The sequence below is a fragment of the Mustela nivalis genome (genome assembly GCF_964662115.1).
Source record: "Mustela nivalis genome assembly, chromosome: 16".
Taxonomy (NCBI): domain Eukaryota; kingdom Metazoa; phylum Chordata; class Mammalia; order Carnivora; family Mustelidae; genus Mustela; species Mustela nivalis.
The window spans coordinates 44,866,540-44,879,226 of NC_139035.1; the positions used below are offsets into that span (position 1 = coordinate 44,866,540).

Genomic DNA, 12,687 nt, shown 5'->3' on the forward strand with positions numbered 1-12,687 from the left:
ATCTGGGTACGTACACACATAAAAATTCAGTTTGTTTATTTAAGCCTTGCACATTTTAATCTACATAAGTTTGACCTCTATAAAAAAAAAGTAAAGTAAACAGGGGGTGCCTGGCTGACTCAGTCAGCAGAACATGTGATGCTTGATCTCCGGGTTATGAGTTCGAGCCCCATGCTGGGCACAGAGCCTACTTCGAAAAAGGTAAACAAAAAGTCACTGTATGTCGTATGCTTAGCACAGAGTGGCCACTCGATAAAGCCATCAAAGTTGCCAGAAAAGAGGAAACAGCAAGCCCATTGTCCTCAGTACCCCTTAGACCACTTGGAGCCCAGTATGGTGCTGGGAGACCCCATTTTTATGAAGCTCACTAAAAATCAGAGCATGACATGATCGCAGAAAAGCATCGCAAGGGGTCTAGAATACATGGCCAGCGAGGGTTAGCTGAAGGAAGTAGAGAGGATGTTGCTGGGGACAATGAAACTTGTCAAGGGAGAACATGAGGAATGTCTTCAAATAGTGAATGGCTCTCTGTAGAGTGGGAATTCGAGTTCTCCTTTGTGGCTCTAATGCAGTCATTCGCACACGGCAGCTGCCGCCGAGTCCCCTGGAGGGTTTTACTGAAACAGATTGTTTCTGACTAGCTGGTCTGGGGCAGGACTGAGAATCTGTTTCTTTCTCTCTCTCTTCTTATTTTTCTAAAGATTTTATTTATTTATTTATTTATTTATTTATTTATTTGACAGGAGAGACCCAGCGAAAGAGGAAACACAGCAGGGGGAGTGGGAGAAGGAGAAGCAGGCTTCCCACTGAGCAGGGAGCCCAATGTGGGGCTCCATCCCAGGACCCAGGACCTGGCAGACACTTAATGACTGAGCTGCCCAGGTGTCCCTTAAGATATTGTTTTTTAAATAATCTCTGCCCAACGTGGGCACAAACTGACAACCTCTAGACCAAGAGTCACATGCTTTACTGACTGAGCCAACCAGGCACCCCTAGAGAATCTTCAATTCCTTCTTACTTTTTTTTTTTTTAAGAGAGAGGGTAAGCAGCTGTTGTGGGAGCAGAGCAGAGGAAGAGAGACAGAGAAAATCTTAAAGCAGGCTCCACGCCCATGCAAAGCCCCAGTGCAGGGCTCGATCTCACGACTCTGAGATCATGACCTGAGCCAAAATCAAGAGTTGGAGGCTTAACCAGTCGAGCCAGCCAGGGGCCCCAAGGATCTTCATTTCTAAGGAGTTCCCAGGACATCCTGATGCTGCTGGTCCGGGGACCTACTTCGCTAGCCCCTGTGCTAGCGTATAGACCAGGAGAGTGATTTGTGCTATTGTTGGGAAGGAGAACGAGGAGGAGGAGGAGAATCCATTGAGCCTGGTACACCAGCTCCTCTATCACACCCTGTCTACACTTTCTCACAGGAAGGGAGGTATTATTCTCCCCCATTTTCTTTTTCTTTTAGTAAGCCCTGTACCCAGCATGGGGCTTGAACTCACAACCCCAAGATCAAGAGTCTCCCACTCTACTGACTGAGCCAGCCAGGTGCCTTCATTTCCCCCATTTTAAGAGAGGAGGAAACCAAGGCTCGGTTTGGCACACATCTCACAGCTTGACTCCGAGCCTGGGCACACGAAAGTTGAGGCCGAGTGGCTCCCTGGGCAGTGCTGTAAATGGGATTGGGTGTCTGGGTGGAAGGATAATTTCAGAGGGTCCTTCCAACCCTTAACTTGAGGCTAGCTTCAACTAGTCCCGTTCACCACTAACACATATTCAGCACCACCAGAATTCTCTCCAGGATGCGTGTGGCCACCAGTCTCATTCTTAAGAGGCTCCTGGGCCATCTCACCCACTCCTGTCTCTCCTAGCCCTCCTGGAACCTGCAGTCACCACCCCCCACCCACACAGGCAGATAACTCGGTTCATCCAGATAGCTGGCGAAGGAGATTTTCCTACGCATACCCATCTCCGCTGTTGGCATTCGTATAAGGGTAAGGTGGCCGGGTCATCTGGATACAGTCCTTGGCACCAAGCTGTCTGCCACTCCCCCCACCCCCCAGTGCCGAGCCCAGACCGAGCCTGCCAATCCACTCTGCACACTCTGGCCAGCAAGGAGATGATGCGGGGGCTGTGAAGATAAAATCCAGAAGTAGGGGAGGGGTGGCCTCATTCCCCAATGGCCGGAGGAACAGCAGATGTGCTTAATGACCTTAAACTGGAGACTTCTACTGCTCCTGCCTGCCTTCCTCCGAGCCTGGGAAGCAGAGACCAGAGGGTCCTGGGGACCCAAAGCAGGCCCACAGTCACGGAGAGGATCCTGCCAAATGCGAAATCAGGTCCAAGTCCAGGTGAAATGCTCTAGGCTGTGATCATCAAAACTTTTCTTTTTATACATTCTTTTTTGAAAGATTTTATTTATTTGAGAGAGAGGGAGAGCACAAGCGGTGGGAGGGGGGGGTTTCGAGAGGGAAGGAGAAGAAGCAGGCTCCCCGCTGAGCTGGGAGCCCAGATGCAGAGCTTGATTCCGGGTGGTTGATGGATTGCTTATCAACGTCCAGGTGTAAGCGGGAGTCAGGGAGTCAGGAGAGGGCGAACAGCTCTCACCGAAGAGCCAGTCCTGGCACTCAGTGAAGAGCTGAGCTCATAGCCCTTCCTTGGAGGAGAGGCACTGCACAGACATTTAGCAATGATTTAAGATGGACCCCCAAGGAAGGACCCTAGGAAGGTCAAGGAAAGCTTCCCAGAGGAGGTGACCCTTGAGGCAAATAAATAGATTTCAGTCTGCAAGTGCCTGAGGACCCTTCACTCCCATAGATCTTTATTGCCACTCTAGTTCATCTTCCCTTATTTTGGGGTCTCAAACTGCTTTCCAGAGCTAGTGAGGAATGGGGATAATTTCCTTCCAATGCACGCAAGAAGAAATCTGAGAGTGGCTAAGGGACCATCCAAGGTTTTGTCGTTAAAATTGAAGAACGACCCCAAGGTGCCCAGGGAGGGCTAGACATTTGGACAGTCGACACAGAAGAAATAGAGGACCGCTTCTGTCCTTAGGGAACTTGTTACCATGGGGAGATAAGATACATAGATGAAAAACCAAAAATAATTATAAGGGCAAGGTGCAAATAATTCAGTACCCATCTACTTATCCGGGACCTGCTATCTGCAAGGTGCTCTGTGAGGCACCTGGATGTGGGTGGGGAGAGTTGGCAAATATAATATAATATGGTAAATATAGTCCCAGCCCTTACGAACTCACCGTTTAACTGGCTGCAGGGGAGGCAGGGTGGCAGGAAGAGGAAGCCGGCAGTCCCTGGGTGTAACAGCTGACCCTGAAGATTATAGGGGGCCAGGCGGGGATCGGGGGCTTGCTGGAATTCGGGGATTGGGTAGGATTTTTCCGGAGAAGTTTCTTGAAGAAGGTAGACAAGGTGATGATACCGAAAAATAGAGACAAAGAAGAATAAGAAGAGAGATTAAGCAAAACATTTTCCCATATTCCTCCTTCCACAACAGTCCAGTAAGGAAGCCTTCCCAGGCAAGAGGAGATATTTCCCCCTGCAGGCTCTCAAAGCACCTCCACGACAGAAAGAACCTCACAGTTGCGCCAGTTTCCCTGCCTGTCTGTCCTAGCTCAGGGGCCCTGCAGGCCAAAAGGAAAGGGAAAGAAAGGAAGGAAAGAAAGAAGGAAGGCAGGAAGGCAGGCTTCAATTCTAAGGAGGCTGGATATTGTGTTCACGGAGAGTTCTCACTTTGTTTTTGTTTACTTTTTTTACTTTTCACTATTTTATCAAACCATAGCTTACTTACAATAGAAGACACAAATCCTAAGTGTACATATGTTTGTACGTGAATGAATTTTTAAGTATGTTTATATCTGTGTAACCACCATCCAGATCAAGTTATAGAATGCTTTGAGCACCTCAGACACACTGGGCTGCCTCACTGTACCAGGGTCACGGCCACTGTGGCTGGAGGAGCTGAAGCAGTAGGTGATGTATCTAGGGCGTATGTCTAACGAAATTATGAAAACATTTCAGGCGTTTGAGCTGAAAAGGCCAAGTACTGGGGCAAAGTCATATGCATGAAGGACTAACACGCCCAGAGCCATTAGCCTTGTCCTGTGGGTGGCTGGGGGGAGCCACAGGGAGGGGCATTTCAGTTGAGCTCCAAACCCTTCCTTGCAACTGGAGCTGACTCACAGTGGAAGCGGACCCGCAGGAAATGATAGGTAAGGCCCCGAACAGTAAGAGGGATCAGTCAAGAACAGGACTGACAAGCTCTTACCAGCAGTGATGGGTGGGAATAGGAGACTCAAGTTGGAGATGGTTCCTTCCAGCTTTGACCATCTATGGTTCTAGAAGTCTGTGAGAATGGCAGAGAGGACCTAATCAAATGCTCGTTGTTATGATTTATTTTTGGTTTTGTTTTTCAGAGGAGAACTTTTTTTTTATCTTTCTTTTAATAAAGATTTTATTTATTTATTTATTTGACAGACAGAAATCACAAGTGGGCAGAGAGGCAGGAGCAGGGGGAACAGGCCCCCTGCTGAGCAGAGAGGCCAATGCCGGGAGAAGGGGTGTATGTGTGGGGAGGTTGGGCTCAATCCCAGGACCCAGAGATCATGACCTGAGCCAAAGGCAGAGGCTTAACCCACTGACCCACCCAGGTGCCCCGCAGAGGATAACTTCTAATTGAATCACAAATACTGTGTAGACTGACTTACCACCTCTGAATAAATAATTCTTATTACCTCCCAAACCACCAAGCCACAGAGACCCTGAGGCTCTGCTCCCAGGCGCTCAGAGTCTAGGGCGGATGGAGCAGATGCGGGAGCGAGAGTGGCTGTGAGAGACAACCAGTGCCTGCAGGACAAGTTGGTTACCTGTCCTAAGGCCAAGTTGTCAGGAGAGCACCCACCCTCCTACCTCCTCAGCCGCTTCAGCTCTGGTCCCCCTGGAGGGCCAGTGGCCATGATGTCACGGCTTCTGCCACCCCTAGAACACCTGAGCAGAGGTGACAGTCTGGAACTTATTGCTCTGCCTCCAGAGGCCAAAGCAGGAACCCTGGCTCCCCCCAGAAGCTGGTCCAAGCAGGACTTGTCAGTTCCATGGCCACCTGGGGGGAGGCACAGGCTGTGTCAGCCACAGTCTCCTCCAAGAACTAGGGGTCTAGAGACTAAAATCTCTTCCCCCACAATCCCATCCAGGGTTTTCCAGCATTAAAAACAAAACAAAACAGGGGCGCCTGGGTGGCTCAGTGGTTTGGGCTGCTGCCTTCGGCTTTGGTCATGATCTCAGGGTCCTGGGTTCGAGCCCCGCATCGGGCTCCCTGCTCTGCAGGAAGCCTGCTTCCCTCTCTCTCTCTCTCTCTCTGCCTGCCTCTCTGCCTACTTGTGATCTCTGTCTGTCAAATAAATAAATAAAATCTTTAAAAAACAAAACAAAACAAAAAAACCCAGGAATTTTCTTCAGAACTCTTGGCCCAAAACACCCAGAGAATTTTTCCGGAATACCTCATGGGATTTCTCCCGATCTCTGACCTTTCCTTCCCACCTCCTCCTCCCCACTCCCCACCGGGAAGAAGGAGAGAGACGGAGTCCGAAGAGAACATCTGCATCCGGCCACCTCCTGCACCTGCCCAGCGCCCCATGAGATGCGGCGGGCGAAGACCAGCTCTCGGGCGGAGCTTGGCGTGAAGATGGGATGTTTCATAAGGTTTTCTGTCTCAAGTGCTCACCCTCTGGAGGTGCTAATGAAAGCCATGAATACTCTCCCAAGAAAAGCATGTATGTAGGTGATTGTCTTCTATTCCAGGGAAAGATGGGGGCGCTGTCAGACCCTCGAAGTCCATCTGTGAAGCCCCCGAAGTGTAGGGGGCTGTGCTCCGGGGTTCCTCCACGGCACAGCCCAAGCCAGGCTGGAGTCTGGGGGGAAACTGTCGCTCCCCGAGCGGACGCGCAGCGCTGGAAGAGCCCGCCCTCCAGGCTGTGCGAGCATCCAGGACGCCTCGGGCTCAGTTCGCCCAGCTCTGCAATGGGGGCTCAGGCCCCTCCGCCCCCGAGCGGGCCGTGCAAGGACGCGGGTGGGACGGGCAGCTGGAGAGGGGGTGGGAGCGAAGAGCGGCAGGCGGTCGGTCTCCCGCAGCCCGGGAGGGTGAGCGTGGGTTCGGGAAGCAGGGGGGACGCCGGCTCCCGGGGCTCGCGAGGAGGGCGCGGACCCCGACGCGCTGCCGGTCGGCCGCACACGCGCCCCCCTCGCTCCCCCGGCCCGAGGGCGGGGCCCCTCGCCGGGCCGCCCCTCCCCGCCCCTCCCTCCCGGCCGCCGGCCTCCCGGGCCCAGCCGGCCCTCCCGCGGGCGGCGCGGCACTCGGGCACCGGCGCGCGGAGCCACAGCCGCCAGCCCGCCAGCCGGGGCCATGGGCTGCGACGGCCGCGTGTCCGGGCTGCTCCGCCGCAACCTGCAGCCCACGCTCACCTACTGGAGCGTCTTCTTCAGCTTCGGCCTGTGCATCGCCTTCCTGGGGCCCACGCTGCTGGACCTGCGCTGCCAGACGCACAGCTCGCTGCCCCAGATCTCCTGGGTCTTCTTCTCGCAGCAGCTCTGCCTCCTGCTGGGCAGCGCCCTCGGGGGCGTCTTCAAGAGGACGTGAGTGCCCAGCCAGCCCGGAGCCCCGCAGCTCCGCAGCCCTGCAGCCTCCCAGCCCTCCAGTCCCCCTCCTCCGCTGCTCCTCGGCACGGCCGCGCCGACCCTTCCCTTCCCTGCCTTTCCTTTCCTTCCCGTCCTTTCCTTTCCCTTCCCTCCCTCCCCTCCCCTTCCCGCCGCCGCGTCCCTGCCCCCGTGGGGCCGAGGCTTCCCCGGCGCCCTAGCCTCCGGGCGGGCGACGACCACCCCTCCCCGCGCCGCCAGCCGCGCCCCGCCTTAGCTGAAGGACTGCCTCCCTCCCCCACCCCAGCTCTCCCCGGAAAAGTCTCTCCAGGGACTGAAGGTGACTTCGGGATTATTTATTTGCCTTCGCAAAACCCGGCTCTCACCCGCCGCCCCGCCCGCGCGCCACGGGGCCAGGGGTGATGGAGTTGGCCGCGGCGGGAGAGTCTCCCTCCTGCTCCGCGGCTCCGAGCTTGGGCAGTAGCCCCTGCTGCCGGGGGCGGAATTGGAAGTGAGGTGGAAGGAGTGGGAGTGTCCCCTCAGGGGCCATGCTAGGTGCCAGAGCGGGCTGCTGCTTGACAGAGCGCCCTGGGGCGGGCTCCACGCACACCCTCGGCTCTGGTTCAGCTGACACACGCTAGTCCCGCTATTCCTTCTCCCCCGGGGGCCTCGGGGCCGCTGGGTCCTGTGTGGTCCTGCTTCCGAGAGACAGCAGGTTCCTGCACTGGCCCCTGGAGGCCAAGCCCTTCTGCCTCTGAGACGCTCAGGACCTGACCATTAGGGCCATGTGGGGGAGGCGTGGGGTGTCTCAGGCACACCTTGGTAAGACGACCCTCCATCTCTGGTGCCAGGGGACCCCTCCACTAATCCCACCCGGCCTTACTCCTCCTCGGCCTCTGTCCCAGGGCAGAGCTCTAGCATCTGCCTGCCATGGCCCCAGAGATGCCCCTTTGTATGCTTCTGCAGAGCCTCAATCTCTGGCCTTAAATTGGACAGGGCCGCCCCCGCAGAGCCCTCTGGAAAGGCAGCAGGATTCGCTCTCCTAGTGCAGCTGGGAAAACAGACCCAAAGCAGGGAATAGATGACTTGCAAGCTGGAGACTGCTGGAGATTTCCCTAGCCCCAGCTTCTGGCTGGCTGGTTTTCTGGACTGCACCGACTCAAGCAAGCAGAGGGCCAGGAACAAAACCATAGTTAGGCTATCCCAGAGAAACATCTGGTGGGGGGGGGGGGTTGCTTTCTGGGTCAGTTGCTCTCCCCCCCTTGGCTCACTCCTCCACATGAGAGTGGGTTTTCCTATCCACCTTGCTTCTGAAGCTGATGGAGAGAATGCAGGTGTCACATAGAGAGACCCCACTTTAAGGCACTCAGCTGACAAATCATTACCAATTAGGGTGTGATTAGCCCCATTATCAAATTCTCTTGTAAATGGAAGACTCCTCCTCTGAAGAAGCAAGTCTGTGTATGCTGGTTTTTCTGTGGGTTTTATATAAGATTGGATGCTTGGGGGATATAGAAAATCTTCCAAAAAATCTCAAGATCCTTCCTGATTCTGCCTTGAGGTTTAATTAGAAATCTAGCCGGGTGTTTTTTTCTGTTTCTCCTTCTTTCTTTTTAAAAAGTATTTTGACTTACAAAAGCTTCCTTACCTGGAATTTTTTAGGACCTGCGGTAGTGCAAAGAACAGGAAGGGGGAATGAGGATTATTCTAAATGGCAGGTTGGTGAGCCTGGTTTTGTGAAAACAACAGAGATCCACACCTAGCTGGGCCCTGTCTTCCTCACTTGCTCCACACCTCTCTCATGGCTCCCTCCCTAACCAGGAGCTCTGAGCAGGCAGTGGAAAGGGTTCAGGGGCTCACGGGAAAGAAAAATGATATTGGTAACAGCAATAACTAACTTCACCAAACTGTCGCTCAAGGCCGGGCACTGTTCTCTGTACCTCACTTGTACTGACTTACTTGTCTTCCCCACCACCCTACGGATTAGTACTATTTTCTCCCCATTTTGTGCATAAGGAAGCTGAGGCACAGCGAGAGCAAGACACTTGCCCCAGGTCATACCACACAGCTGTTTAAGTAAGGATTTGAACACAGGCATTTGTCTCTAGAAGCAGATGCGTGGGAAATGGCTCTTGCTTTATGAGCAGTCAGCTTGAACTGTGTAGGGCACAAGTTACACCCTGTCCTCTCCAGGCACAGGCATATGGGTTGCGGATTCCTGAGCTGACACTCCTGGGAAGGAAACCCAGGGCCTCTGGGGCTTCCTGCTGGGATCTGAGGGTGGGGGTAGGTTGCTGTGGAGGGCATTAAGTCCTATCAGTTCAAGTTCACATTTAAATTTGCGACCTCAGTCCTCCTGCCCCCAAAACAAAATGTCAGGAAGAACCCTTTCCTTTGGCTAAGAGCAGAGTGGACTTCAGTGGGAATGAAAGGTGTGGCAACAGGGGTGGTGTGTGTGTCCACGGGAGTCACTACCCAGCTTGGACCTGACAGCTTGTCACAATCCCCAATTTCTCAAAGCCCCAAAACCAACCACTAAAGCTTAACTCTGTGGGCCCTCACTACAAGTTCAGATACTGGTACCCCCGCCCCCAACCCCCATACGCTTTTCAGCTTAAGTGATTACCAGCTAGTGCTAGTGCTCCGGGCTGGTACTGGTGAGAGCATGGGGGCAGGGTTGGTTTGACACATGGTGAGGGCCAGATGTTGTGGACAGACTCCCCGAGAGGCACTGGGCAGCTCAAGTCAAGAGCTGCCTACTGCTTGGCCCAGACTGAGGACCAGGGCTGAAGAGGGATTCTGGATGCCTCCATAGGGACATGCATTGGAGGATCTGCATGTGAACAGCCTTTGGATCTTAGAGTCGGACAGGACGGGACAGGAGCTCTCTGCTCGGGGTAGAATCAGGACCCCCGACCACCCCTCATCCCCCGCCCCTGTCTCAGTCAGTTAAGCCTCTGCCTTCAGTTCAGGTCCTGATCCTGGGGTCCTGGGATCGAGCCCCACATCAGGCTCCTTGCTCAGTGGGAGCCTGCTTCTTCTCCCTCTGCCTGCTGCTCCCGCTGCTTGTACTCTCTGTTAAATAAATAAATAAATATCTAAAAAAAGAGAAAGAGAGAGAGAGAGAGAAATATCTTGCTTATCGGGAGTGAGGAGCCATTCAGAGAGAGAACACAAAGTCACCCGGTTGGCAGGGTGTATAGGTATGTGCTTTGTCACACAGGAAAGAGAAAGGAGTATTTAGATAAAAGGTTAGGGGTTTTTCTTCCTGGTTTCATGGGGACCTGTCTAACCACCTCGGGCAGTTTGGGAGACCCCTTTATCTCAAAGGCATCAGGGTAGATAAATGGCTTTCAGACCTTCCCTGGCCTTCTCCCAGCCTCGCCTTGGCCTCCCTCCCCTGCATGCACACTCTTAATTGAAGGCTTGACTTCCCCTCCGCCGTACTCACGGTCTCCTTCTCTACCTCTAATTTTCCCACTCCTGCAAGTCCTGCTCTGCCCCAGACCCAGCTCTCACTCCCTCCTGCCCCTTGCATGAAATCCAGTCTTCCTTCCATGGAGGGGTTTCCCAGGCCACCGTCAAACCTGCTTCCCCAAGACCCCGGCCCCCTGAAGCACCTGGAACGTAATACAAAAGTCAGTTTCATCCTCTGAACTGTGCCCTGGGTGGTCTCCCATCTAGAAAGGCTCTGCCTCTCTCTCCAGCAGCTTGTCCACATTTCAGCATGCAGCAAACCTGGGCTGAGAGCCTCCTGGGGGGTCTGGCCCCAGACGTGATTCTTGCTTTAAAAAACTCATCTCAGTGGGGCACCTGGGTGTCTCAGTCATTGGGCATCTGCCTTTGGCCCAGGTCATGGTTTCAGGGTCCTGGGATCGAGCCCCAAATCCAACTCTCTGCTCAGCGGGAAGCCTGCTTCTCCCTCTCCCACTCCCCCTGCTTGTGTTCCCTCTCTCACTGTGTCTTTCTCTGTCAAAATGGGTAAAATCTTTTAAAAAAAGAAAGAAAGAAAGAAACTCATCTTAGCCTGGGAGTTACCATACGACCCCACAGTGCCACTCCTAGGTATATGCCTCAAAGAACTGAAAACATGCCAACACAAAACCTCGTACAGGAATAGCGGCATTATTCATCATTGCCAAAAAGTGGAAGCCAACCAGATGTTCATCAGTGGATGGACGGACAAACAAAATGTAGTACACCTACACAGCGGGGTGGTATTCAGCCAGAAAAAGCAACGAGGCTCTTATGCACACTACAGCATGGGGGAAACTTGAAAACAAAATGCTAAGGGAAAGGAGCCGGGCACGAAAGACCTCGTGCTGTATGGTTCCATTTCCGTGAAAGTCCTGAAGGGGAAAATCTACTGATACAGAGCGTAGAGTGGTAGGTTCCCAGCATATGGGAAAGGAATGGTGCGAGGGACGCCCCGTGGGTACGGGGTTTCTCTCTGAGGTGAGGGCAATGTTCTAAACTCAGATGGTAGTGACGGCTTCACAACTCTGAACGGCTAAAAACCACTGAATCACATACTTTGAAGAGATGCATTTTATGGTATGTAAATTATCTCAAAAAATGTTTAAGATTTTGTTTTTTTAAGTAAGCTCTATACCCCCTGGTGGGACCCAAACCCACAGCCTTGAGGTCCAGAGTTGCACACTCCACTGACAGAGCCAGCTAGGCACCCCTGTCTCCGTTTCTTTGTTCTTTTTTTTTTTTTTTTTTTAAAGATTCTTATTTATTTATTTGACAGAGATCACAAGTAAGCACAGAGGCAGGCAGAAAGAAAGGTAGAAGCAGGCTCCCCGCCGAGCAGAGAGCCCGATGCGATGCGGGGCTAGATCCCAGGACCCTGGGATCATGACCTGAGCCCAAGGCAGAGGCTTTAACCCACTGAGCCACCCAGGCGCCCCCCGCTGTCTCCGTTTCTTAAATTAAAAAAAAAAAAGAATCTTGAAATGCAAAGGTTTCAAAACTCATCCCACCCCTTAATTCACTCATCCAACAAGTATCTTTCCAGCCAGACCGCGTTTGCAGGAGTGAACACAATAGACAAGGTCCCTGCTCCCATGGAGCTTACGCTCTGGAGCCCCCGTCCGTGAACCGGAGGCCGGGAAGCAGGGTGGGGCTGGAGCGTAGCAGAGTTGAGAGGTTACTTTTACCAGCGGGTCAGGGAAGGCTGCTCTGAGGAGGTGACATTTGAGCTGACGTCTGAAGGCCAGGAGGGAACCATGCATTCGAGTAACTGGAGGAGAGCGTTCTGGGCAGACGAAGCTGCAAGTCCATCCAAAGCGGGGAAGTGCTCCCTGCAAGGCTAGCTCCCCAGCAGACCAGGGGTGTGGTTACACACGGGGTGCAGCAGCCCCAACCCGACAGCCCTAACAGGTCCTGAGACCTGCCTTAGGTTGGGATCTCCCCAAAGACAGGCTTTCTTGCTGCTCCCTCTGAGTCTCCCGAGCCTTAACACAGGGCCCTGAGCAAGCTGGGGTGTCACTGTGGGAATGACTGGTTAGAGGAGGGCCTTCTCCTGGCCCCCTCAGTCTGGGTTGTCCCTTCCCTGTTGGGCAGCTTGAGCTCCGGTCTCCAGCCTGCCCAAGATCCCAGGAGATGCCCTGACTCCTGTTTTTTTGTCCCAAGCCCCCATTCCTCTCTTGGAAGCTGCCGGCTCCTTTCGGCGTGGGGAGGACCTGGGGGTGCCTCTGACTCTTGCTGGGTTCCGGGCACTTCTCCTCCTCCCTGGCTCCTCCAGGAAGAAGATTATCAGGGTGGGGATGTCCTGAGGTAAGATTGTGGGCACAGCAGTGCCCCGCCTGGGGTCCCTCATGTCGCCGTGGCAAGGGGCTGGTCCTCAGCAGCATTTCTCACCACCCAGCAGACGTGGAGGGCAGGCTGGGCTGGCTCATGTCTTACTGTTTAAGCCCTTGCCCTGGTTGGGAGCCAAGCAGCCCCTCCTCTTATCACGGAACCGGGAGGGCCAGAGCCAGCATCCCGGCAAGGCCAAGTCAAGGTGATCACGTGTATCCTCGGGGTAAAGCAGAGCACCTGGGCCAGC

At 53.9% G+C, this 12,687-nt stretch overlaps 1 protein-coding gene and 1 long non-coding RNA gene across 3 annotated transcripts in view; one reads left to right on the forward strand and one right to left on the reverse strand.

Moving 5' to 3' along the window:
- Nucleotides 1-2,370: 2,370 nt before the first annotated feature.
- Nucleotides 2,371-6,555, reverse strand: LOC309849496. The gene is made up of 5 exons (XR_014303729.1): nt 6,465-6,555; nt 5,728-6,085; nt 4,276-4,353; nt 3,248-3,400; nt 2,371-2,659 (listed from the first exon to the last, which is right to left on the reverse strand). It is a non-coding gene; the product is annotated as an uncharacterized lncRNA (long non-coding RNA).
- MFSD4A (major facilitator superfamily domain containing 4A) overlaps nt 6,319-12,687 on the forward strand; it is a 30,199-nt gene continuing 23,830 nt past the window's right edge. The window contains exon 1 of one of the 2 annotated variants that reach the window (XM_082702116.1): nt 6,319-6,635. In XM_082702116.1, the coding sequence (XP_082558242.1) occupies nt 6,406-6,635 (230 nt within the window). In that variant the 5' untranslated portion in view covers nt 6,319-6,405. The remainder of the gene's footprint in view (nt 6,636-12,687) is intronic. The other variant, XM_082702117.1, reaches the window with a different exon arrangement.